The 24,880-nt window shown below is 43.2% G+C and overlaps 2 protein-coding genes across 4 annotated transcripts in view; both read left to right on the top strand.

The window, feature by feature from the left end:
• Nucleotides 1–8,672, top strand: part of ankrd12 (ankyrin repeat domain 12) — a 34,960-nt gene extending 26,288 nt beyond the window's left edge. For 2 of the 3 annotated variants that reach the window (XM_044036732.1, XM_044036614.1), the window contains 5 exons: nt 17–4,437; nt 5,749–5,847; nt 6,098–6,241; nt 6,522–6,617; nt 8,276–8,672. In XM_044036732.1, coding sequence (XP_043892667.1) covers nt 17–4,437; nt 5,749–5,847; nt 6,098–6,241; nt 6,522–6,617; nt 8,276–8,461 — 4,946 coding nt within the window. In that variant the 3' untranslated portion in view covers nt 8,462–8,672. The remainder of the gene's footprint in view (nt 1–16; nt 4,438–5,748; nt 5,848–6,097; nt 6,242–6,521; nt 6,618–8,275) is intronic. The other variant, XR_006361188.1, reaches the window with a different exon arrangement.
• A 2,217-nt stretch (nt 8,673–10,889) lies between these two features.
• On the top strand, nt 10,890–24,335 carry twsg1a (twisted gastrulation BMP signaling modulator 1a). Its single transcript, XM_044044488.1, has 5 exons — nt 10,890–11,126; nt 12,031–12,195; nt 19,787–19,886; nt 22,693–22,953; nt 23,858–24,335. The coding sequence occupies exons 2-5, from the start codon at nt 12,064–12,066 to the stop codon at nt 24,037–24,039; spliced, it is 675 nt and encodes a 224-aa protein (XP_043900423.1). The 5' UTR covers nt 10,890–11,126; nt 12,031–12,063; the 3' UTR covers nt 24,040–24,335.
• The last annotated feature ends 545 nt before the right edge of the window (nt 24,336–24,880 follow it).

The raw sequence follows: 24,880 nt of genomic DNA, 5'->3' as shown, positions 1-24,880 counted from the left end.
CTTCTCCTCCTCACAGAGTCTGAAGACCCACCATCGGTTAATCCATCGAGTGTGGATGACAACATGGAAGACTCTGATACTGAAAAGGACTCGGATGGCAAACTGGTCATGAAGGCGTCATCATCTGTGCCAGGGCTGGATGAATACGAGTTCAAAGACGAGGAAGAGGAGGAGGATCTCAGTAAAGCCCTGAACGACAGACACATCCTGCGGCGGGAACTCAGGCAGCGGGAGAAGGAGGACAGCGATATGAATCACGTGGCAGGAAAGCAGAGCGGCAAGGGGGATTCCTCCTCCAAGCCCAAAAAGCAAAAAACTTCTCGAGTCCACTGCAGTTCAGATACCTCCAGTGATGAAATGGAAAGCCTTTCAGATAAAAGGAACTCGCCCACCTGCTCTCAGAACTTGGAGCCCCTCAAAGTGGACACAAGATCTAAGAAGGACAATTTTGAGCAAAAAGACAAGGGTAAAGTGAAGAGGAAGAGTAAGAGCCAGAATAAAAACAAGGAAAACCAAGAGGATGGGAAAGAGAATAGCAAAACCCTAGTCCTCTCTTTAGCAGCTGTGTCTGAGAGCACAGAAAAGGGTCGCGAGGAGGACTCCTTCAAGATGTCTTTCAGTCCCAAAGACGACTCGTCGGTTCACCTCTTCCATTTGTCGTCCATTAAATCTCCTAAATTGATTCACACCCTGACGGATAAACAGACACCACTCAAACAGGAGAATACCAAGATGTGTGTTTCCATCAGTGACAGTTCATGTCCGGGAGACGGTGTCAAATACAACCACTACACAGATGCAGACTACTGCACTGAAGGCTCCAGCACTAAAGGGTGTAAGCATAAGGAAAAGAGCAAACATCAACAGAAGGAGTCCAGTGTAGAAGGGGATGACGGCCGTTTGAGCCCATACAAAGATGGCAGCATAGGAAACAGTATAGACAGCACTGAAGGTGCCCTACGCAAGATGGACGTGGACGGCAAGGTGGTGAAGAAGCATAAACTTAAACACAAGGAGAAGGACAAACACCGGAGGGAGTATGAGGCAGAGCGAAGCCGCCACAAGCAGAAGGAGGCCAGGAAAGACGGCCACAGGAATTTGGAGTTTGACAGAGAGTTCTGGAAAGAGAATTTTTTCAAAAGTGATGAGACAGATGAGCCTCTGCCAGTGAAGAAGGAAGGTGAAGACACCAGCTCACTTCAGAAGACCTCTGATTCCTCTCCTGTCAAAGATGAGAGAAATGCAAAGGAGAAACATTCCAGTAGCAAAGAAAAGCGACAAAGAGAAGAGCGAGAAAAAGACAAAGCCGTGAAGAAGGAGCGCAAGGAGGCTGCTGGTAAAGAGGACAAGCTAAAGGATTCAAAACTGAGTGAGCGTGACAAGAGGGTGGACTGCCACGGCTCAGGGCGGATTCCTGAGGAGTCACTGCAGAGTAACAGCATGAAAGAGGAGACGGAAGAGAAACCCATATGTGGGATCACAGCTGATCAAGAACAGCTGGAGCCCTCTGAAAAAAGCTCACGTGAAAAAACTGACAAGAGGCTCCAAGGAAAGGAGAAGGATTGTGATAAAATGGAAAAAAGGCATCCCGACAAGGAAAAAAAGGTTAAAATGGAGCACCCTGACAAAGCTGAACCACAGAATGCAGTGGATCGTTGGAAGGATAAAGAAAGAACAGGAGCAATGTCTTCCCACTCACCTGCAGATAAAAACTACAAAGAGAATGAAAAGCTGAAATCGTTATCGACAACAAAAAGACATGACGACAGCCGGAAAAGTAAAGATAAGTTGGACAAAAAGTCTGACAGGGAGAGGCAGGACAGAGAGCATAGTGTTGGCGATCACAGAGAAAAGGATCGTGCAAACTCTGATAGGAAAGCTAAACCTCTGGACAAGACGCCGGATCATAAATCTGATCGCTCCAAAGAGAAGGACTGTGACCGGAAGAGGAGAGATAAAATCAAAGATGCGTCTCTTCCTTCAAGCTCCAATTTGAAGTTACTTTTAGAAGAGAAGAAGAGCTACCTGTCTGAGAGCAAGTCTTTATCCACAAAATCAAAGGAGGAGGTCGTGAGAACGCCAGAGAAGGATCGAGACCGGAGAGACCGTGACAGAGACTTGGACAGACACAAAGATAAAGACAGACATAAAGACCGCTCCCAGCAAGCAAAGATGAACAAAATCAAACCCAGTGAGATGGATGCAGATAAGGCCAAGTCAAAAGCCTTGCCAGCAACACGAGACACCAAACCAAAACAAAAGAGGCTAGAGAATGACGACTTGATGCAGACCAGCTTTGAGCGCATGCTAAGCTTAAAGGACCAGGAAATTGAGCAGTGGCACCGCAAACATCTGGAGAAAATCAAACAGAAAGAGCGGGAAAGGCAAAAACTGAGACCTCTGGCCGAGCTAGGGAAGTCCAAGCCTAAAGACAGAACCAAGGTCGACCTATGTTTGAGTAAAGAGCTGATGCGCTCAAAAAGCTCAGAAGCCTCTGATGTTCACAGAGGAGATAAACCCCTGAAGGACGGCGCCAGTCCCAGAGCGGTGTCACTCGATGGAAAGAGTCTGCCCTCGATCAGTGCAAAGGTCATGTCAGCAGTGGAAAACTGTCTGACCAGATCCCCCAGACCAGAGGGCGAACGCTGTGGCCTCATGTCCAGGTCTGTGTCCTTAGTCTCTGTCGCTAGCTCAGAAGATTACTGTCAGACTACAACACTAACACCCAGACATGTTGAATATGACTCTGACCTGAATCAGGAAGCCTCCGCGTTCCTTCAGTCTTCCCTCGTCATTCAGGCCACCAGATCTCCATCTGTTCACGATAAAGATTCCAACAGTCTTCCAGATGTGTCGCAAAGTAATCGGACACTGCCATCCAGCAGACACGAGTCTCCCTACCTCAGGGCCATTTTGGACGATGATGCCATCTCATCGGCTGAAGGAAAACTGGCAGAAAATCTGCCAAAATCCAGTCTACCCAGCGAGGAGCTGAGAACAAGGGAGACCTCTGCAGATACAGAAGAGGGCCTCACTACACTTCAACAAAATATGAGTTCAGTGGCTGATCCACTGATGGAGAGAGAGGGGGACTCACCTGACTGCTTAACACCAACAGTGACAAACAAAGATCCTCTGAATAAAAATGTAACTTCACAGTCCAGCATCTCGCAGTGTACTGGCTTTCAACCCAGCTCAACAGAGCAGAAAGCTCTTCCTTCTTCTGAACCTTCCATAATGAAAGATGTCCAGTGTGTGGCAGAAACTTTGCAGGGAGAATGTAGCAGTAAGGACTCTGACCAGTCAGTGCCCACAGCCTCTGCATCTGCTGAGCCGTCAGCGCTCACCAACACAAAAACCTTCCAGCTGAGGGAACCGCTTCCATCCTCTGCTGTGGAGAGCATCATCTGCCAGCAACAAACAGAAACTGGCACCATGCAGGTTTCTGACCCCAAAGACCGAGTTCTTGAGAACACTGATGGACCAGAACCAGAGGGCATGGAAATCGTTCCTGAAATTCTCAAAACAGAAGTGATAGAAGGTCCTGTACCGTCCACCAGCTGTCACATTCCGAGCTCCACTGAAGGGGAGTCTTTACCAGGTTTTAGCGGAGCTAACACTGAGTCTAAATGCCCTCAAGAAGATTTGTGTGTAAATACCCATGACTGTAAGAATTTGAAACCTTCCAGTGACACGGCAAACTCTTGTCTCGATGTTGAGATGGAGAAAAAAGGCAGCACGTCCTGTGCGAGTCCTGAACCCATGGAGGAAGAGACGACCGATGTCCCACAGAGCTTGGACAGTAACAACACTGCTGCTGCATCTGTTACAACAGAAAGCTCACCAGTTGAGGGCAGTGGGGCTACTGAGGGGTCATCTGAATCAAAAGCTGAGTGCTCCTCTGAGGCAATGGAGGTGACGTCTGCTGATGACCAACCTGAATCGTCATCAGCCGGAGATGAGCTGAGTCAAACCTCTGTCCAGCCGGGATCCCAGACTGACATTAGTACTAACACCTCGAGGAGCTCGTCTCCACAGTCTGGAGACCGCGAATCCGACTCTTCAGGCGCCAAGATCAGGGTGCGCTCTTCAGACGAGGATGCCGACCTTCATGTTCCCCACCCACGCAAGAGGAAGATGCCCAAGGTGTTGAACTACCAGTTGTGTTCAGCGACTCAGCAGGAGAAGGAGCGGGACCAACAACAGTCTCTGGCTGCGATAGTGGACTCTATAAAGCTGGAGGAAATCGAACCCTACCAGACCGAGAGAGCCAACCCTTACTATGAGTTCCTCCACATTCGAAAGAAGATCGAGGAGAAGCGTAAAGTGTTGTGCAGTGTCGCCCCCCAACCGCCACAGTATTATGATGAATATGTGACCTTCAATGGATCCTACCTCCTCGATGGGAACCCTCTCAGCAAGCTCTGTATACCAATGGTGAGTTCCATCACATCTTTTTTGGTTTTGTCTCGAGGTTCTGTGGAGGCTACGCTAACGCTAGCAACCGGCATCATCTGTGTGTGTTGTGTTTCTACTCGTAGCTTTGCACTCACTTATTTTGGATTCACAATGAAACCAGTTGAACGGACTGAATGTAACTGTATTAAAAGTTAGTTGTGTTAAAGGTAAAAACAAAAACTAATGTGTTGTTAATTCAAAATAATGTCTTTTGGAAAACAACATTCATTTTTAGCTTGTGTTTCATCACACACACATTTCTTATCTAATGATGGTTATAGCTACATGTTAACATTCATTTGTATCTTGAACCAAAGTTCTGCTGTATATAATAAGATCTGCAGGCCAGAAAGATTAGCACAATAGAAATGATCAGGTTATCAATGAATATTGTGGTAAATGACAAATAAATAATATATAGATAAACTAAACTAGGGCTGGGCGATGTGGGATATCGATCTATCACAATATAAATCAAATCAGTATTTCTGTAAGGCTGTAAGGTATAAATAAAATCTGGACATTTTTAGGCTATATCAACCGGTTGTGTCGGGTTTGTTACCCTCGCCCAGGTGACCCAGCCGGGGCTGATCTGGGCTTCCCTCTTCAGCCAGAGCCACTGATAAATTTGACAGCCCTCTACTTAGCCACTTGCGCTATCCCTAGCTTGGTCAGGACTCTGCAGAGCCCGGACATCCCACTGTTCCCGCCCAGCCTCCTGCACTCCTCCGTCAGCTCCTTGTACTTGGCACATTTGTGCCCTTGAGCTTCCTCCAGGCTCTCTTCCCACGGTAGAGTGAGTCCCACCATGATCCCATGTTTGGTGGAAACAAAAACTATTATGTCAATTCCATTCAATATAATAAATGATTATTATCAATGCCACAGCCTTTAAAGCCGGTAAAGGTCATCACAGATAACTATATGACCACCTGTCTGGTCTCATGTCATGATATAATAACCAGCCCTAATGTAAACCTTTCATTAATCTGAGGCAAAGCATTCAAGGCCATTCTAAGTGTTGGACCGTAAAGTGTGTGTGTGTGATGCAGAAACATATTGATACATAAATTATAGAGATCTATTGTTTTATTCCCTGTCCTTGCATTTAAACTCTAAAACTAAGCAATTACAGTTAATTAGAGATTTCAAATGGGAATAAAATGCTACTTTGATCCAAACACACATGCAGGGAAGTTTCCACAGAGAAAAGTAAACTCACTGAGTGAATCACTGCACAGGCGTGTGCTTTAAGTGCTTTGACCCGTTTCTGTCTCCATTGTTGTGCAGATAACTCCTCCTCCTTCATTACCCGAGCAGCTCAAAGAGATGTTCAAACAACAAGAGGTCGTCCGCATGAAACTGAGACTGCAACACAGCATTGAAAGGGTTTGTACTTCCCTGTTATTCTAAAGGCAGCTCCTCCCCCTCGCTTCTTATTATTAGTTTGTTTGTTTGTCTTCCTCTTTATTGGTGTGTTTTAAACGTTCGCTAGCCTGTATTGCTCAATTAATATAGATTTTTGCACTTTATACTGTTTTTGTGAGCTGCTCTAACAAGTGAATTTTGCCACTGTGGGCTTAATAAAGGTTCATCTAATCTAATCTCACATTAGTTTAACTTGATGTTGTTTCTGCAGGAAAAACTGATCGTTTCAAACGAGCAGGAAGTCTTACGAGTCCATTATCGGGCGGCGAGAACACTAGCCAATCAGACGCTGCCCTTCAGTGCCTGTACGGTTTTACTGGACGCTGAAGTGTACAACATGCCCCAGGAGGTCCAGGTGGGTGAGACAGGTTACACCACAGATGTCTGTCCGTCTGTTTGTCACAGTCTCACATGACATACATAACTAACTACATCTCACCAGCCACCACACACTATAGTTTCTTGTGTTTATCTATTATGTCACTGTCCTTGTTTGTCACACTATCTCACAATTTATAAACAACAGCAACAATAATAATGATAACGATAAAACGAAAACAACAAAAACAGACCTCACTCAGCTAATTAAAGACACTTGATTGTGTTTGATGAGAACGTTGTATTTGCTTTCACAGAGCGATGATGGTAAAACTTCAGTGAGAGACAGATTCAACGCCCGGCAGTTTATGTCCTGGCTTCAAGACGTGGACGACAAGTTTGATAAACTTAAGGTATGTGGCACTGTGGCTTTAGTTATTACTGTGGTTTAAAGATAATATTTTAAATAATATCTTTTAGATAGAATCAGATAAAAATGTTGCTGTATTTTTGACATGTGTATGTTTTGAATGACATACATGAAATGAAGTTTTAATTCATTTAACAAACGTCTCTTCATTTATTCAAAAATATATTAGGTTTTACAGATATGGCTGTAAATGTGACACTTGTTCATCAGGGCGCCCCCTAGAGAAAGACAGAAGTATAGAAGTCAGTTTTGGGTTGGATTGTTTCTGGACGAGCATGATCTCTTGGAGGTGTTCCAGTCTGGTTTTAGAATAGAATAGAAATACTTTATTCATTCCCAAGGGGAAATTGTTTCAACAAAAACCCGTCATAACACACAATCGGCGTTGTTAACGGTTTTCAATGACATCATACTGACCACTGATTCTGGTGACGTCGCTGTGCTTGTCCTGCTGGACCTGACCGCTGCTTTTGATACAGTCGACCAATGTTTCACTGTTTTGTTTACAGCGCCTAGTGGGCATTAGTGGTACCGCACTAGAATGGTTCAGGTCATATCTGGCAGATAGAACTTTGTGTGTAAGGTTTGCTGGTTCTGAATCCTCATCTACTCCCCTGTCATGTGGGGTCCCACAGGGCTCAATTTTAGGGCCCCTGCTCTTTTTTACTTTACTTCCCCTGGGTTCCATTCTTAGGAAACACGATATCTCCTTCCACTGTTACGCTGATGACAGCCAGATTTATGTACCTTTAAAGAGGAAGGAGGCCTCATCTATCGATTCACTTCTTGAGTGTCTTGACGAGATCAAAGCGTGGATGGCCCTGAACTTTTTACATCTTAATGAGAGAAAGACAGAAGTAATAGTGTTTGGACCCAACGGCTCCAGTGAGTCCATCCTGTTGACCTTTGACACAGCATGTAAACACAGCATGTAATGTAATGCCTACAGTCACAAATCTGGGTTTTAAAATGGACTGTGATTTTAAATTGGACCGTCAGATTGGTGCAGTAGTGAAGTCCTCCTTTTTTTCCACTTAAGAAAGTTGACAAAGTTAAAAGCTTTTTTCAGTCAGACGTCCCTCTCACGTCTCCAGCTCGTCCAAAATGATGCGGCACGTCTTCTAACCGGAGCACGTAAGAGTGAACACGTAACGCCTATTTTAGCCTCACTCCACTGGCTGCCTGTGCATTTTAAAATCTTTTATTTGTTTTTAAATCCTTAAATGGTCTTGCCCCGCCCTTCCTCTGTGAGCTGCTTCATCCTCACGCTCCTGGCCTGTCTCTGAGGTCAGCTGATCAGTTCACAATCTTCCACAGCATGTTAGACACGCCCCTTTTAAAACCCATCTTAAAACCCATTTTTACTCTTGGGATTTCGACCCAGTATGAGACGTTGGTTTATTGTTGTATTTATACTTTCTACAGTATTTTATTGTTTGTTGTTTGTTAGGTTGATGATGTCATTTTGATATTTTATTTGTCTTATGTATCTCTGATGTACAGCACTTTGTTTCAGCTGTTTTTAAATAAAGTTGGACTGGACCGAAAGTCAAATGTCAGGCCTAAGTCTAAGTCAGTCCCTGTCTTGGCTGCAAAATTTAATGTGGTTGCTTTGTGTTCATTTCCACCCTCTCTCTATAGACTTGTCTTCTGATGAGGCAACAGCACGAGGCGGCGGCTCTGAACGCTGTGCAGCGTCTGGAGTGGCAGCTCAAACTGCAGGAGCTGGACCCGGCCACCTACAAGTCCACCAGCATCTTCGAAATCCCAGAGTTCTACATCCCGCTGGTGGAGGTCAATGACGACTTTGACCTCACCCCGATATGAGCTGTAGGACAGGAGCGAGCCGCAGACACGAGTGAGCAGCAGACCGCACATTCGAGGACGGGGAAAAGGCAAATGTGAGGCACTTAGAATGTGGCGGCAAAACAAGAGAGCACTTAGATTAAAAGACGATTTTAACTCCAGAACTGTTCTGAGTCCAGACTGACCCGGGTCACCATGAGGACAAGGCAGCGTGGACTCACCAGATAGAAAGGAAAAAAACAAAACAAAACAGGGCACCGAGACCAAACGCTGCGCCAGGAGCTGCAGCAAGAAGCAGCAGCAGCAGCAGAAGAAGAAGCAGCAGCAGCAGCAGCAGCAGAAGAAGAAGCAGCAGAAGAAGAAGAAGCAGCAGCAGCAGGTTACACAGTTTTCAAAAACAAGTGAGTGTTCATACATTGTGTACAGATTGTGCTCTTAATTTTTTTTAACTTATTTTATACATAAAAATGTGCATTTGTAAATAACCATGTAATTATTGTTTTAAACTTGTAAAAAAAAAAAACAAATCCATATTTTGATTGTAAACTGGTTTTGTCTCATGGACCAAAGTTGGTTTTTGTATCGCGTGTCCTCTGTCGTCTGTGATGTTCTTGTTGTCGTTAAAAGCATGTGTTGGCTTTCTCTTGTTTGTTTTTCATTTCTACTCTTTTTCCTCTCGTCTGCCACAGCTGCTGTTTTTTCACTTTGGCGAGTTAATGCTGCGCATGCTTTTTTTTTCATGGACGAAATAGTGAGGTTTACTGAAGTGTTCCAGGTTTTTTCTTTTCCTTTTTTTTTTATTCCACCAGTGTGTAACATCCTCTTTGTGGCCCCGCCCCTCACGTCATTGTCCATTGTGTGTCTTGCACATTAGAGTCTGTTGTGGCTTCCACGGAGAGAGGAAAAAAAAAAACAACAACGTACTTTTACAACGTGAGATCACAACAAATCCTATTTTCTCAACATAATGCCTTTTGAATGATAGTTCTAAAAAAATGTCTATTTTAATATTTACTTGTTACATGACTTGTATATATTTGTAATATATGACTGAATAAATTTTATTTGTTGTGAAATGAACTCTCCTGATTTTAGCTTCACTTCATTTAAAATGTTAGAAACTAATGACAAAGTGAGTCTGCCCTGTTTGTACTTATATAGTATTATATACTTGTTATAGTATTGTGGGTAAGAATGAGCTAAAAACCAACAAACAAAAAACATTAAATGTGTAATATATATGTATATGTGCAGTAGCATGTAACAGGTGCATGAATGTAAATATATTTCATAGATTTGACCAAAACAAGTGAAACTTTTGTGAAAAACGTGTCATTTGTAATTATAATCACTGTCAGAAAGAAAGAAAGAAAGAAAGAAAGAAAGAAAGAAGGACAAGGTGTGTGGAAAAGAAAGTGCCCTGGGCTGCCTGCAGGGGGCGGTAGGGAGACGTCCCTGCCTCTGCTCCATGTCTCCCGGCTGAGTGACGACCCTGCAGCCGGCCTAGTGTCATCGTCGGCGGCGTGTCAGACAGAGATGTCCCGCAGGTTGTTCCACCTGTGTTTGCGTTTTGTCTCGTTACATTATTCACAGCCACTAGATGTCGCTGTGCACAACAAAGTCATCGTCACTGTTACTCAAGTTCAGTAAATGGATGTACGTTGTTGAGGTTTAAAGATGCAGCAGAAAAACTTTAAAACAGTTTCACTTCAGAGTCATTTATTCTAAACAAAGTACTCTCAGATATTTATACTGTAAATACATATTTGCAGCTCTGATCCTGCAAGGTAATATTTTGAATTCAGTACATGTTAACGTATATACGGCGTACATCAAGCTGTCCAAACCATTTTTCATCTGATTATATGGATTATATTTCACAGCAGGTGGATGTGAAAAGTTACGTGAACATAATCTCAAGATAGACGCGTGGATACATCAATGATTTAGTCAGAAGTAAAACAATAAATGAGTAAAACGGAATGGATTCTGAGGCTTTTAATGTTTCATTTATTTATTTATGTTGCATGTGACCCTAATATTCAACCATCATCATCAGAATATTTAAACTTTCTCTGTGACTGTTGTTGTTGTTGTTGCGGCCTTTTGTGACGACGACGCCTGATGAGACACAGGGAAACACCTGTGGAGTGTGTGTGTGTCCCGCTGTGACGCGACACACACACACACACACAGCTTCCGAATCGCCCCCTTTTCTCACCTAATGGGCGAATTCACGACGTCGCTGATAAGAAAGAAAGACTGCAGACAAAGGCCGTGTGGAACACACGAGGACACAAGTCCTCTCACGTGGACTGACCAGAGACAGACACACAGACACGGAGAGAGAGACAGAGTGAGAGTGTGAGACCGAGGCCCGGTGTTTTCACACACACACACACACACACACACACGGCGGATGAGAAAATGGAGTGTGTGCCTTTAAGGCGCCTGACTGCCTGTCGCTTTGTGCTGTGGAGAGAGAGACTGACGCCCTGTGGACGGACACACTGACTGGACACTGGTGCAGCAGCAGCAGCAGCAGCAGAAGAAGAAGAAGCGGCAGAAGAAGAAGAAGAAGAAGAAGAAGAGGAACCACTGAAGCGTCCCGGACAAGTTCAAAGAGAGAGACACAACCACGGCGTCACTTTAAGACGAAAAACAGACACAACATCGTGAACTTTTGGTGAGTTCGTTCTTCATCATTATACTCCACACTGAGTGTGTGCGTCGCTTTTTGTGTTCGTCTCTCTCTCTCTCTCCCTCCCTGTCTCTCTGTGTGTGTGTCTCTCTCTCTTTCTGTGTGTGTGTGTCTCTCTCTTTCTGTGTCTCCCTGTCTCTCTCTCTTGCAGTTAAGTTTTGGTGTTTGTGTTGAAAAAAGGCAAAGAGATGCGCGGATGAGTGAGTGAGTGAGTGAGTGAGTGACATAGAGCGAGAGGAGCTCACGTTGCTCATGTGCAGCAGAGTGTTGACACACAGACACGAGACACAGCAGAAAATAAAGGTGTAGGAAGCTGATGTTGCCAGGTGTGTGTGTGTGTGTGAGAGAGAGAGAGAGTGTGTGTGTGTGTGAAAGTGTGTGAGAAAGTGAGAGAGAGAGAGAGAGAGAGAGTGTGTGTGTGTGTGTGTGTGTGTGTGTGAGAGAGAGAGAGTGAGAGAGACCTATTTTCGGGCATAAACACTGACCTTGTCAGGACCAGCAGTCCTAATGGGGGAGAACCTGATTTCTGAGTGTGGATAGAGTTAAGATTAGAGTTAAGGTTATAGTTAAGCTTAGAGTTAAGGTTAGAGTTAAGGTTTGTTATCTTATCGTGATAAGAAACATTTACACTCAGTTTGTTTTGGTAAATGGTCAAAATGGTTCACGTGTATGTGAGGGATTTATTTTGAAGTAACACCAGCAGCTTCTGTCTTATTCAGGATTCTTTTTTCTTTTCCCAGTGTTCACTAAACATATGTAACATGTTTCTTTTGAACATATTGTGGTTTTTTTGTAACTTTAGATCAGCTGTCTCCTCATGAGGCTCCACCTTATGTCGAGGAATCCTTTGTTTTTGTCCTTTGACCCTGACCTTTGACCTTTGACATAGGTGTTTCCAGTGTTGTGCTGCTGAGCCGCCACCATGAGGCCCGCTCAGCTCGCCCTGCCCGCAGTGTCTGCTGTCACGCTCCTGTTCCTCCTGTCAGGACTGTCCATGAGCTCGGGCTGCAACAAAGCTCTGTGCGCCAGCGACGTCAGCAAGTGCCTCATACAGGTGAGAGGTGTTTACACTAGAATCGATATCAACGCGACACATGACCAGAATATTGACCTGGTCTGACCTGGTCTGACCTGGTCTGACTGAGAGACCAGGTCTCGTGTGCAGTGGTTAGTAGTGTTGCCTCACAGCCAGGAGTGTGGAGTTAGCATGTTCTTGCTACAGTCAAGTGTAGTAAAGCATGCGCGACTGAGAGAAAAAGCGTGTGCGACTTAGTAAAGCGTGTGTGCGAACTAGTAAGCGTGTGGGCAACTTAGCAAGCGTGTGTGTGTGAATGTTAGTAAAGTGCGACTTAGTAAAGCGTGTGTGCTGTTGTGGGCAACTTAGCAGCGTGTGTGCGACTTAGGAAAGCGTGTGCGACTTAGTGAAGCGTGTGCGACTTAGTAAAGTGTGTGCGCAAGCTGTTTTGTCCACAAACCAAAATGATTCACTTTTAATGATTTCTTTGTTATCCAGAGCAAAGAAATGAAGAAAATACTCACATTTAAGAAGTTTAAACGATCATAAATCTCGTTTTAATCATGAAAAAAGATTTGAACCGATTAATTGATCATCAAAATAGTTGTCGACTCATTTAGTAATCGATTAATAATGGATTAATTGTTTCAGCTCTAAGTCAGACATATATTTCCTTCTGTTTTATATCAGGGTTTGTGATATCAGCACGATATCAAAAACCTGAATATCTACTGACATCAGTCCCGTACAGTCATTTTAGACCTTTTAAACTACACATTTGTGTTCAAGCACAGACGTCATTCTCCAACAAATACTCCTACCGTAAAGAAAAAGAACATGACTCAGCCGAAATGCTGTTGCTACATTCTTACAGTCTGTGCTGAGTGAAGCATGTGATATTTTGGATTTTTGGATTGTATCGACTTTTATAATTTTATCTTTTCAATATCCGATCTAGAGATTTTGATCAGTATTGGAACGATAACGGTTTTCTACTTGAACATCAGTAGTTGAATCAGAGGCTAAAATGGCTGCAGAACTTCTTTTGTTTTTTCAAAGGTGATTTTAAAGGTTTGATTGACAGTGGTGTTTAAGAGCAGCTGCATTAACTTTACATCACTGATACATCACAGTTACATCACTGTGACATCACTGTGACATCACTGTTACATCACTGATACATCACAGTTACATCACTGTTACATCACTGATACATCACTGATACATCACAGTTACATCACTGTGACATCACTGATACATCACTGATACATCACTTTACATCACTGCGACGATACATCAGTGACATGTGACATCACTGTGACATCATCGATACATCACTGATACATCACTGTGACATCACAGTTACATCACTGATACATCACTGTGACATCACAGCGACATCACTGATACATCAGTGTGACATCACTGACATGACATCACACATCACGATACATCACTGATACATCACAGTTACATCACTGATACATCACTGTGACATCACTGTTACATCACCATACATCACAGTTACATCACAGTTACATCACCATCACTACATCATGCATCACCATCACTGATACATCACTGACATCACTGATACATCACTGTGACATCACTGTGACATCACTGACTGTGACATCACTGTGACATCACTGACTGTGACATCACTGTGACATCACTGTGACATCACTGTTACATCACTGATACATCACTGTGACATCACAGTTACATCACTGATACATCACTGTTACATCACTGTGACATCACTGTGACATCACTGTGACATCACTGATACATCACTGTGACATCACAGACATCACTGATCACAGTTACATCACTGTTACATCACTGTGACATCACTGTTACATCACTGTTACATCACTGTGACATCACTGATACATCACTGTGACATCACAGTTACATCACAGTTACATCACTGATACATCACTGTGATATCACAGTTACATCACTGTGACATCATTGTAACTGTGGCCAAGTGGAAAGGGAACTTGTCTTGTAACCAAAATGTCGCCGGTTCAAGTCCCCACCATTGCTCCCCGGGCGCTACTCAGTGTGGCAGCCCACTGCTCCTAATTCTAGGATGGGTCAAAATGCAGAGAATAATTTCCCTAAGGGGATTAGTAAAGTATCTAAAATTTAAAAAATTACATCAGTGTGACATCACTGTTACAGCTGATGGAGCAGGATTGTGTGATATTTTATGGTTATTTTACAACTCTGATCTCAACCCATAGGTGGTGTTCATAGAGCCGGGCATTCATGTCAATGATATGAATATGTGTTTATTATGAATACATTAATATTCAGCCTTGTAGATTGAATCGGGAATATGTCCAAATCTGGGGCCTCTTCTGCTACAGTGTTACAACTGTAGACTCTCTCCTGATGTCAGTGAAAGGTCTATGGCTACAGTCAAATGATCTTTGCCTGATTCTTTACAGAAAGGCCAGACTTCAGCAGTCGTACCTGCAGTGGAAATGAAAGAGTTGACAGTGAGATGGAATCTGCTGTGAAGAATGCAGATGCATTCCTCAGATAAGCCGAGGGAGGTATTCATTTTTTCACAGCATGAGCCGCAGAGCAGCGCCTCTGCAAGACTCTGTGAGACTCTGTGAGACTCTTCAAGACTCTGTGAGACTCTGTGAGACTTTGTGAGACTCTTCAAGACTCTGCGAGACTCTGAGACTCTTCAAGACTCTGTGAGACTCTTCAAGACTCTGCGAGACTCTTCAAGACTCTGTGAGACTCTTGAGAGAGACTCTGTGAGACTCTGTGAGACAAGACTCTGTGAGACTCTGAGACTCTGAGACTCTTCAAGACTCTGTGAGACTCTGCGTTATTATTTCAACCTTCTGTCACATTTTCCCTGGTGTCTGGAGCCCGGTGGGTGATGGGGTGAGAGGTGTTGCCCCGCAGTCAACACTTGTACTGTCATGGACTTGTTTTGAGGAAAAGATGAGGGCAGGCGTTGGCTTCCTGTTAAAAAAGTTTTTCCACCACCTGTCAAGTTCAATTTGTGTGTGTGTGTGTGTGTGTGTGTGTGTGTGTGTGTGTGTGTGTGTGTGTTGGCCCTGCCTCTGCCATTAACATCTTTTAAAAACACTGTATTTACCCTCACAAGTGTTCCACCTCTTTGACCTTTGACCTGACTGTCTTGCTGCTAGGCCTTTAAAGCTACAAAGCTAATAAAATAACAACAATCTCCTGTAAGCTCCGCCCCAAAACACTGTGAATCCTCATCTGTGAAAGAACTTTGAATTTTAGCTGGTTTTTCGTGACCTGCCGAGCTTGGAAAAAAAAAACTTATGGGGGATTTATTGTCACCATTGTTGTTCTTACACGTCTCTCACATGATAATCACCATCATCACTGCTACGTCACATACTCAACATGCAAATAGACAATGAAGAAAACAAGAAATCTATTAGAAGAGCATATTTGACATAAGCTAACAGCTAACTCCTTCCAACAGGACTCAAGCATTACAGAAATAACTCACTTTTACTTCCTGGTCCAACTTCAGAGTTCCAGTGTAGATTGAATGCAGCATATTGCTCTTGGGCAAGATACTTAACCCCACCTTGCTGCTGTGCTGGTGAACGTGATAGAAACAGATGCACTGATGAACGTGTGAACGTCAGACGGTCTTGATTGTTGTCAAGACCGTGGTTCACATGCTTGGTAGTGCAGCGGTGAGCGTCCACCAGTAGCTTCACTAGCATAAAATGATCTTCAATCATGAAACCATATTTTCTCGTGACTCTGTTTTGGTAATGACTGACCACAGTTCATTCTCTTGTAGCCATGGTAACACGATTACACTCTATTTTCTGCCTTTTTTGGCTCCAACATCTGCTGCCTCTGGCTTTCATTTGTGTAAAAGCTCAAACATCCTGCAGAACAGAACATCTGTGGCTCGCTCCTCTCCTCTTCTTCTTCACCTCCAGATGTTTTATTTCACCTGATAAATCATTGCTTGGAACAACGAGCTCTGTGGCGTCCTCGACTCGCTTGGCTGTCAGAGGCCGGAGCGATGGTGACTGAAGGAGAAGCTTCTCCACGCTGCTCGTGATTAGTGGCGTCTGCTGCCCAGCGTTCGTTTTTACGCTCCGCTGCCGTCTCAAGTCATTTGTCTGAATTCCCCAAAACCCCTGAGGGTGGGAAAACATGAGGAGTGGAGGAGGGAGAAAAGGGAGGAAAATGGAGGACGGAGGGGAGGTTAAGGTCAGGAGGAGGTGTGTGTGTCCCTGTGGGGAACATGCAGTCCGGCTGTGGTGTTCAGCAGCAGCAGCAGCAGCATGTTCACTGTTTAGTCTTCCTGCAGCTGAGGTTTCACTGATTTCACTGGTTTTCACTCTTAAGCAGTTTAGGTTCAACTTTACCCGGAAGAAGCGAAAGACAAGCGGCCGCGAGGGCGATGTAATCTCATCGAACTCAGGAAGTTGCAGTTGCTGCTATTATTACAGTTACTGATGAAGTGAAATATCTCAAGAAGAAACACACAATGTTTCTTTACACCTGGCATTCAAATGTGTTTTCTATGATCATACAGTGATGCTTTTACACCCGGTAACGTGCGCCTCCGGTGTTTGCTATGTGTGCTATAGTGTACTATCTGCTAATATTCCATCTCTTTTAATACTTTAAGCTTTTCCACTATACACTTCCAGCACGGTTGGGTCTGGTTTTCCGTGACTATAAATAAATATAAAACCTCCTCATGGGCCAAGTCATCATAGCACGTGACACACAAACCAGTGACTGTTGTATGTACTGATTAGAAATCATTAGAAAACCAAGCTAGTCATGACTAGCTTGGTTTTTCCGCTTGAGCTTCTGTACAAACTGTGAACAGCTGATCCGTTCAAAGTTCAAATGAAATAAATCGAATGGACAATTCAGTAAAATACAAACATTTTTAAATGTCCCGAGTCAACATTTGTTTCTTGACTGACGTCATTTTTCCTTCATCATGCAGTGTGACGTACATTAGCCATAAAATATTGTAGTGAACCCTACATTTTGCAACTGGGAACAATTTTATTTTATTCATATCAATTGAAATGTTGCCTGAATGAAAAGACATTCTATTAATAACAACATATTTTTGGGTCGTAGAGTCAGTTTCTGTCTAAATGTTACACACTTGACCATAAAAGGTGATTTTGCTTGATTGTGTGAAACATGAAGTGAATACAGTGTTTAGTTCTTCTAATTCCACCTTTGACACTCACAATGACTCAGGGGATCAGATGTGGATCAGAGGTTTGCAATCCCTCTCTGCTGAGTCATCGAGAGGCTTTTTATCATTCCCTGCGACTGTGTATGTGCTGGAGATGAAACAAGACCAGTAAAAGGAGAGAGAGTGGGAGAGGGGGAGGAAAACAAGGGAGGGAAAGTGTGTTGTGTAGAGGGGGAGCAGCCATGTTCTGTTCTCCAGGTGTTTTCTTTTCCCCCACCGCCCCCCATCACAGCAGTGACCTTGACTGGGAGGAATGTGCTCCCCCTGCAGAGAGAGAGAGAGAGAGAGAGAGAGAGAGAGACAGACTCAGAGAGAGAGAGAGAGAGAGAGAGAGAGAGAGAGAGAGAGAGAGACAGACTCAGAGAGAGAGAGACAGATTCTGTTTCTCTTTGTCCTCGGAGATGAAGCTGGTCTTTGTTTGTGTGTGTGTTTGTGTGCAGGTATTACTGATGTTGTGGGGACCTAACCCTGTTTACAAACTCACAATATGGGGACAAAAATGTAAATGACTACATTTTCAGGTGAAGACACGTTTAAAGGTTAGGATTAGGGTTAGGATTAGGCCAGTAGTAATTATGGTTAGGGTTAGATTAATGTAAGTCAATGCAATGTCCTCTGAAGTCATGGAAACTGTGTGTGTGTGTCTGTGTGTGTGTGTGTGCGCGCAGAAGCTCTTGTAAAAATATTACCGGCATTCTATAAAAAGCATCGGATTTTTATTGAACACACATGAAGTGAAGTCAACCACATTCACGTCCTCATAAGTCCAGTAAAATGAGCTTTCAACTAAAATGAAAGTTTCAAAATAAAAGCCCAGTCGAACAAAGAAAAGCTACAGTTTGTGGAAGTAATGTTTAGTTTTATTTAAAGTAAGGGTTTAATGGATGACATTGAATATTCTACCCACTAATATAAGTGTATGATCTCTTTTTCATAGCTTTAGAAAAAAAGTCTTTTATATGTACTTTAGGCAAGGAAGGCTGCGGCGGCCATGTTTCTACATGGACAGACCAGCCAGAGAAGAGGAAGCTTACGACACTAATGATGATGACGATGAAGAAGAAGAAGAAGAAGAAGATTGATGTATTTTCTCAACACGAACATTTAAATAAATGTAAGAATATTTGTCTTCTTTTTTCACGCCACACGTTCATGAAGATTTGTTGTTGTAGAAACCGATTCACCACCTGCTCTGGTTTCATTCACTTTCTGTTGCAGAAAGAATGCAGTAACTGTTGATTTTTAACAGCTTCTTCAACGTGAATATTTCCTGGTTTCTTTGCTCCACATTAACAAAGAGTTAGGGAATATTTTGTATTTTATGGACCAAATAAGTGGTGAAAAACATTGGCATGTCAGAACCTGGACTGAGGCCCAGCGTTTTGTGTGTTTAGTTTGACGTTCTTAGAGAAATGCACGAGTGCAGCTACAGTTGCCTGTGTAATGGTCACTGTTGATGGTTTAATGACACGTCTCCTGTTTGTCCACATGTTTCCTTCTGCTCACTGATCACATGATGTTACTGCTGCACCAGCAAACCTGTGTTTTCCCTTCTGTCATCTTAACGCTCCCAGTTTTTAGAACCGTGACGACAAGAATGAAATGCAGTGGAAGTATTTATTCAAGATTCAACATTTAGAATTGTGTGTGTATACAAAGTATATAGTAGATACAGCTGAGAGCTGAAGAGATTCATCGACAACTACTTTGATAATCGATTCATCGGTTTGAAGCTTTTTTCATGACTAAAACAAAACTTCTGATCAGGGTTTCAGCTTCTTAAATATGAATATTTTCTTCATTTCTTTGCTCTGGATTATATATAAATATATCAATAAATCATTTTGGTTTGTGAATAAAACAAGATGTCACATCATCATGTCCAGGTTTGACGAGCACCGTCGAGAAAATAAACGACAGATTAATGGATTATGAAAATAATCGTTAGTTGCGGCTCCAATTAACTGAGTTCATGTGTTTTAGTTAATCGTCTTCAACAGGGATGTTCCATCAGCAAATGAATAAATCAGTTCATCTTGATTTAAACATGACTTGACGGATTAAGCCATGTTTTACACCTTGTTAAAGATCTAAATTTCAAAATGTTCATCTCAATCTAAATGCAATTCAGTTTGTTGTTTGTTTTTTTCTGTGTATTTTGTTCAAAGCATCAACTTCAATCAGGTTATTGAGCCGTCACCACCTCAATCACTCTCTACTCTCTTTTGAATTCACACTAAGTGATTTAAGAAGAAGATTGAAAGGAGAAAGTGGCTGATTTCACTTTATGGGATGAGATTGTTATGTAGCGTAAATGTGCATATATAATGGTGTTTATATTGAAATGTTTCTTTGAATGGTGTGTTGCAGGAGCTGTGTCAGTGTCGTCCGTCAGACGGGAACTGCTCGTGCTGTAAAGAGTGCATGCTCTGCCTGGGAAACCTATGGGAGGAGTGCTGCGACTGCGTGGGTGAGTGCAGAGAACTGTGGCTTTATTAGCATTATTTTCTACTTTATTGCTCTCCCATACACACTGGAATGCAGTGAGGAAGCACATTCTGAATTACAGATGTTTCGATACCATTTTTTCCCTCCCGATACCGATTCCGATACTTGTGCTGTGGGTATCGGCCGATACAGAGTACCGATACCGATACCAGTGTGTATATATCATACTACGCCTGCATGACTGTGATATGAATCTCATTGGCTCAGGTTAAACTCTCTGTACAAACATGAACGAATACAGCAAATTGACAGCATTTATTTTTACCAGTGATACGTTATTTCATTTTTCGGCTTGTACATTTGTTTTGACTCTGGTCCAAACACCGTAGCACTGGCAGAGCTTCATGTTTCCATGACGACTGACCGAGAAAGGACGCGCGTGACATCATTTTTACATGACTCCAGATTGTTAAAATGAGTCTCTGAAGTAACGCTAAAGTTTAAAAACAGAGGCGTACATACGCAGGACACAGGTACGCTGGTTAGTTGTCGTGCTGCTCTTTTCGTTTAATAAACGGGCCGCTCCAGTTTGACTGTCGGCGCGCTAACGGAGCTAGCGCAGCTAACACCGCTAACGGAGCTAGCGCAGCTAACACCGCTAACGGAGCTAACTGGTAAATACTGCCAAACTGCAGAAATGATGAGGTGTCGGGTGATAAGTTCTTCTTCACACCTCTAAAACAGCGCAGCGCAACTGTTTCAAGAGCGGCGAAGAAGAACCGCGTCAGAGCTAACGACTCGCCAGCTCCGGAGCATGGCGCCAGTTTAGGCAGCTCGCCGCTGGCTGTGCTGTCCCTATGTTTTTTTTGACAGATTTTCACAGAGAGCAGCACCGCTGATTGCCAGCGGCGAGCGGCGAGCTGACTGTATCAGACCGAGTCTCTGCTCCGGTCATGGAGGACGTACTGAACAAATATGTTTAATTAGGACGTGTCAGAATGGTCAATTATGACCTCTATGTGACCTTTTCTTAACAATGTGTGTGTTTGTACGTCGCTGACTAAATACTGATGTGAAGTGGTGCGAACACACAAACACACGTTTGCTGACTTTATCCGGCACATTAGCTTCATATATAAAATCCTCCACTGTGCAGCCACCAACAGCACACTTGTCCCTCCGCGTTGACATAATACCGCTCTTGCAGGGACAAGGTGGAGCTAAGGTGGAGCCAAGGTGGAACTCTCCAAATAAACTTACTGGTGGGACGGTAACATTGGCGGTGAAATGCGCATGCTGACTCACTTTGTCATTTGAAAACGTCGTCACTTTAGATAACATTTCTCAGCATTTTATGGAAAATAATTGTCATATTAATGAATCATGAGAATCCCGGACGGCTCAGCTCAGATGTTGCTGTAGTTGCTTTCATGTGGAATCCAAACACGAGCAGATGTTGCAGCAGTGGAGTTTTCCTTTGACAATGACATCCTGGACATTTGTCTCCTTCTTTTACTTGAAACAAACATGTTTTCTGTGCCAGACGTCTTTGAAGTGTTGCAGTCCAGCAGAGGAGAGAGGAGGACAGTGAGTGTTTTAGTTCTTATAAAGAACAGCTGCTCTGGCTCCAATTCCTCTGTCAAACTCCATTCCTATTAGATGATTTACCCGTTATCTGTAATTCACTTGGACTCATTTAAAGGGTTAGAGAGATCATATCTGTGCATGTGGGGACTTTGTCAAAGTTATTGCTTCTGTACTTGGAAATTAAGCGAAGTGTTAAAAAGACCCAGAGGGAGCGAGGATAGTGGTGGTGAGCTGAAGTCACGTGACATTATAAAAAACAAAACCTTCCGCTGTGACATTGTGCTTAAAGGGGCAGCGCGCTGAATTATGCCAGACGTACATTCCCGCTCATGTTAGAGGATCACAGTGACATATCAGTGCAAATACAGCCTTTCTAATGGAAGCGTCTTCGTCAGTGTCCACTGTGTAAAGTGAAGGAGCAATAAAAGCTCTCTCGACGTGACTCAGTTCAAGTGTGTAAAATTTAGATGAAAGGATTAAGATTATGATACAGTTTTTTTAAGATAGTATGAATTGTTTTGATCCCAGAACGAGCCGTGTATCAGTAGCCGTGGCCGCCATTTTGGACAATAGGCCACAAACATGGACACATGGACAAACTAAACACAGCAGCTGCTTTTTATTGACTTTTTACAACCTGTTCTTAGTTAACTATTTATGTGATATGTGGGTTTTTTGGCTCGTATCATATTTCACATTTTTCCTTTTCCAACATCTGATTCCAACAGACTTTTTTTAGGCAAAACATTTGTTAGAAATAGATTGAAATATAGCATTTGCAGTAGAATTGTACATGTTGCACTTCCGAGAAAGCAACGATCGCATCATATGTTGAAAAGAGTTTCCATCTTTTTGGGTGTATGTTTTAGTTTAAACGATGTTTAAATGTGTGGTTTCTGTGGCGTCGTTTCACTCCAGAGCCTCTACATCTATGAATACTGTGAAAATACTAAAATAAACACCAATTCAATGGTATCACACAGTTTGCATCTATTTTAAACCAACATTGTTTCTGGGAATAGATTGTGCTGTTTAATACTGTAGATAATCAAACATGACGTCTTCTTGTTCTCAGTAAGTTGATCATTCATTAGCCATTGGCTGCAATCACAGACAAGCTGGTGTCATCTGGTGTCTAATGGATACAAGTATCAGCTAAAATCATGTGATTGACAAAAGAAAAGTAAGAAAACGAGTCATTTTCATCCACTCATCAGTGTCGTCCTCCGTCTCTGTGTCAGGAATGTGTAACCCCAAGAACTACAGCGACTCTCCTGCTACGTCAAAGAGCACCGTGGAGGAGCTGCACCGTCCCATCCCCTCACTGTTCCGCGCTCTCACTGAAGGCGACGCCCCCATCAACATGATGGTCGTGTCCTTCCCCGTCGCAGAGGAGCTGTCGCATCACGAGAACCTGGTGTCCTTCCTGGAGTCGCTCGACAACCAGCATCAGAACGTGTCCGTGCCCGGCAACAGTATCCACGCCAGCTACGACACTCAAGGTAAAACCGCTTTTAACATTTATTTAACATTACAGTAAACCTCGGATAATTAAACTTTGCACACACACACACACGTGTATTATTGCTTTTTATGTGCTCATCTTCCTTTTGTTCTTTTAGTTCAAGACTTCAAACCAATTTGTCATAAAATAGAAATAAAGTCATTTGTTTGCTTCTTCAGTTTAAATAAACATCTCTCACCAATAAAGAAAATATTATAGACCGTATTAAGTAACTTAAGCCAGGACATTCAAACAGACATTTAAATAATGACAACACAGGGAGGGACAGACAGACAGACAGATAGATGTCTGTCTGAAACGGCTGCAACAACTTTCCCAACTAGCAGCAGGGGAAACAAATGGACCTAGCTCTGATTGGCTAGTAGTAGATCCATCAGGATCAGGGTGAACTCTGCGGTCACCTGTGTGAGTGGGGAAAGGGAGGGGCGGAACAGGGACTACCCTGCGTTTAAATAACATCTCCAAAACTCATGACTGTCACTGTTTGTAAGCGACTTTACAGAAAAACAAGCCCAGAGTGGCTTATAATAACCAGACGAGATAACTCTGTGGAGAGGAGGGTTATGATATGATATTTGTATGATGACGATAACTGTAACTGTAGATGGAAAGTGTTGTTCTGCTGCCATTTTCTATGAATGTTTGATCGTATGCGGCTGTTGTGCAGTTTCTCTTTTCTCCTTTTCTCTAAACCGGTGTTATTTGTGTTGAAAGACAGACTCATAATAGCAGTTAACTCATTCCGCTCACCCCAAACGCCACATGCTCCAACTTACACATACCCCTGAAGTAAAAGTAGGAACATTGAGGGTTAAAGGTAATGACTTTCATAAACCACATTCAGTGGCTTTGTGACTCATGCCTGTCCCTGTTCATTCCAGAAAACATGTGCACCGTGGTCTACTTCGACGACTGCGTGTCCATCCGTCAGTGTAAACTTTACTGCGAGTCAATGGGAGGATCCAAGTACCGCTGGTTTCACAACGCCTGCTGCCAGTGCATTGGACCTGAGTGCGTGGACTACGGCAGCAAAGCTGTGAAATGCATGCACTGTCTCTTCTGAGTTGTAGACACATGTTGGTACCAAATGTCTGCAGAGCAGAGGAAACCAGTATGTGTTAGCATTCCTCAGTGATCTTGTAAAATAGCCCCTTACCCCACTCCTCCTACCCCTGCAAAGTGTTTTTTTTATTCTGCTGTTATATTTCACTGTATATTTTTAGATATGTTTTCAATAGTTTTTTTTTTACTAGAGGTGTATATGAATAATGTATTTTTACAACCATGGTCTGCTAAATCCCAGTGTCATGCCAAATAAAGAAAACGTTTGGTGACGTGGGCGCTTTGTCACAAGAGAAAGGAGAGTCTTCTTCCCTACACTATATTTATTATAAAAAAGAAAAGAGTGCTGCTCTAATCTTAGTGTTGCCTGACGCAGGAAACGCATCATTTCCTGGGGGAAACAAAGTTGTCATTATACCATTCTGCTTCACAGGTGTTCCAGTCTCACCGCCACACACAAACACTCTTTGATGCCAGTACGTTCGTCCTTTTCACTGATTCTGTTCTGTTGGCATGAAACGACACTCGGCACAGACCAATGTACAAGACGCACAATGAGAGCTTGTTTGTCTTTTTTTGTTTGTCAGGCTGCAGCTGTGGGTTTGGAACACACTGAGCCCACAAAGGCCTGCCAGAAAAATCATTTTAAAAGTTTTCATTTAGCAAGAGGGCCACACAGCAGCAGCAGCAGCAGCAGCAGCAGCAGAGTGGCAACGTTTCTTTCCATGCAAGTTCACGACCGAGGGCTTTTCTGTGTGGAGTTTGCATGTTTTCCCCGGGTTCTCTGGGCTTCCTCCTAACCCTCAGTCCAACAACATGCTGGGTTGTTAAGCCCTGTGTCA

Source organism: Solea senegalensis, linkage group LG1 (genome assembly GCF_019176455.1).
Source record: "Solea senegalensis isolate Sse05_10M linkage group LG1, IFAPA_SoseM_1, whole genome shotgun sequence".
Classification (NCBI taxonomy): Eukaryota; Metazoa; Chordata; class Actinopteri; order Pleuronectiformes; family Soleidae; genus Solea; species Solea senegalensis.
The sequence above is the reverse complement of the archived record's forward strand: the minus strand, read 5'-3'. Positions and strand labels throughout refer to the sequence as shown.